Source organism: Cynoglossus semilaevis, chromosome 3 (genome assembly GCF_000523025.1).
Source record: "Cynoglossus semilaevis isolate Cse_v1.0 chromosome 3, Cse_v1.0, whole genome shotgun sequence".
NCBI classification, from domain to species: Eukaryota; Metazoa; Chordata; class Actinopteri; order Pleuronectiformes; family Cynoglossidae; genus Cynoglossus; species Cynoglossus semilaevis.
The window spans coordinates 15,625,872-15,628,063 of record NC_024309.1 but is presented as its reverse complement, the minus strand read 5'-3'; the positions used below and the strand labels follow the sequence as shown (position 1 = coordinate 15,628,063).

The 2,192-nt window shown below is 45.0% G+C and overlaps 1 protein-coding gene across 1 annotated transcript in view; it reads left to right on the top strand.

Moving 5' to 3' along the window:
* Nucleotides 1-1,965, top strand: part of en2a (engrailed homeobox 2a) — a gene marked incomplete at its 5' end in the record, with an annotated part of 5,987 nt that extends 4,022 nt beyond the window's left edge. Inside the window, one exon of the mRNA XM_025054703.1 lies at nt 8-1,965. Within this exon, the coding sequence (XP_024910471.1) occupies nt 8-290 (283 nt within the window). The remainder of the gene's footprint in view (nt 1-7) is intronic.
* Between the last annotated feature and the right edge of the window lie 227 nt (nt 1,966-2,192).

Sequence of the window (2,192 nt, the reverse complement as noted above, 5' to 3'; positions counted from 1 at the left end):
CGCCCAGCAAAGAGGACAAGCGACCACGCACGGCCTTCACCGCGGAGCAGCTGCAAAGACTCAAGACTGAGTTCCAGACCAATCGGTACCTGACGGAGCAGAGGCGCCAGAACCTGGCGCAGGAGCTGGGCCTGAACGAGTCCCAGATCAAGATCTGGTTTCAGAACAAGAGGGCCAAGATCAAGAAGGCCAACGGTACTAAGAACTCTCTGGCTTTGCACCTGATGGCACAGGGACTGTACAATCACGCCACCGTGTCGTCGAAGGACGAAAAATCCGACAGTGATTGAGTTCTTACTTATGATTGGTTGGGTTTCAGTGACGTCATAGCCTCCAGACGAAAAAGAAGCTACAGTAATCCTATATCCGTTCTACTTTTATTTGACAGATGTCATCAGAGTATTTATCAACACTACAGCAGTATTAAAGTACTACAAATGTCTATCACTACACTGAATGTTGACCCCCGACCCCCGACCCCCGGGTCTATTAAAATACTCCACAAGGTCACAGGACAGAGCACCAGTCTCCATGTTCCTACAGGAAGGTTCTGGTGGTTTTTGGAGGTTTCAGCCGACAATGCAATAATCCCACAGATTAAAGGGCCAGTGTACAGAGAATACCAGCATAAAAATCCTTTTTAAAAATGTTAGAGACATCTCTGCAATATCACGTCTATGAATGAAAAGATGAAGTTGTATAAAGGTTTCTTCTCCTCCTCCCCGCTGCTCCACCCAGCTCCTGCAGGAGGACGCAGCACCACCTGCTCCACACCCTCCAATCCCGACCGTCTATTTTCCTACATTAGCCCTCAGTGCGACGACAGAACCAACGATTGTCCCAGCGCCTGACCGTCCACCCGTCAGAGACTGAAGTCAAAAAGTCCAAAGAATGATTCCTCTGCTGCATCCAGGCTACTGTGAACTCAAACCTTACATTTTTCTTGCCTGTAAAAACACGGACGTGTGGAGGGAAGTTTCTTACTAACGAATTGGGCAGAAGTTTTATATAAAAATGTAGAAAATGTCTGTTTTTCCTAACAAAAAAAGAAAAAGAAAAAAAAAGGACCTTGTTGATGTCTGTGCTGTGTCGGAGCAGCTAATGTCAGTTTAACAGCAATACCAGAGCTGGGACGCTGCCTCCACCGTCACAGGACGACCACCACGGTGTCAGACCTGAGCAGACATTCGACCACATGTTCATCTACGGCTGCAGCAGACGGTGGCACGGTGGCTCAGTGGCACGGTGTCACGGGTGTGTGCAGACGGAGGACTTCATATGTGTATTTATATAGATTCTATTGAGAAAAGAAATCTATCCAATGACCAGTGTTGCTTTAGAGTAGAAGTCTGAGGTGTTTACACTGCTTGTTTATCTTGCAATAACTTTGTCTGTTTTTTCTTTTCTTTTCTCCGTTGTTTGTGAATGAACCTTTCTTTACGGGGCCTTTGCATGAAAGCTGCAATTTGTGGACAAATAACTGTGTTTCTGAGCCTCCCTGGAGCGGAGGTGGACGCAGCTGCGTCTGTGACTGTATCCATACCAAACTGTGGACCCTTTGACTTTCTTTGTTCTTTTCCTTTTCTTGTTGTTGTGTACCTGCAAAAAGTGTGTGTGAATTCAAATCCACCAAACCGAGAACACACTTTGCCTTAAAAGTTCGGAGCGTGAACTTTTCTATCAAACAGAACTGTGCCGAGAATCAGAGAAGCAGTACGACTCCAGCTGAATGCCTTCTATGAAAACTGCTGGTACGACATTATGAATCTACTCATCAGCGTATATCTATCTATATATGTTTAAATAAAAATGACAACACAGAGTTGTAGAATACAATGCTATTTTTTATTTTATGTTTGCGGAGTATTCTTTGGTATAAATGTACATAGTTTGTATGATCCTGTATTAATGGTGTAATTAACTGGAAACTGCAAAAGAAGAAGAGTGAATAAAGGCTGAAGATTATGAACAGGAAGTTCCTGCCTGCTGTGTACACACACACACACACACACACACACACACACACACACTCTGAGGACCAGGTTTGAATCCTCAGAGGCTGATCTACCAACGCCACATTTGACCACAGACTACGACTAGAGCAGACAGAGAGGTCACAGTAACAGCAGCAGCAGCAGTAACAGCAGTAACAGCAGTAACAGTAACAGCAGTAACAGTAACAGCAGTAACAG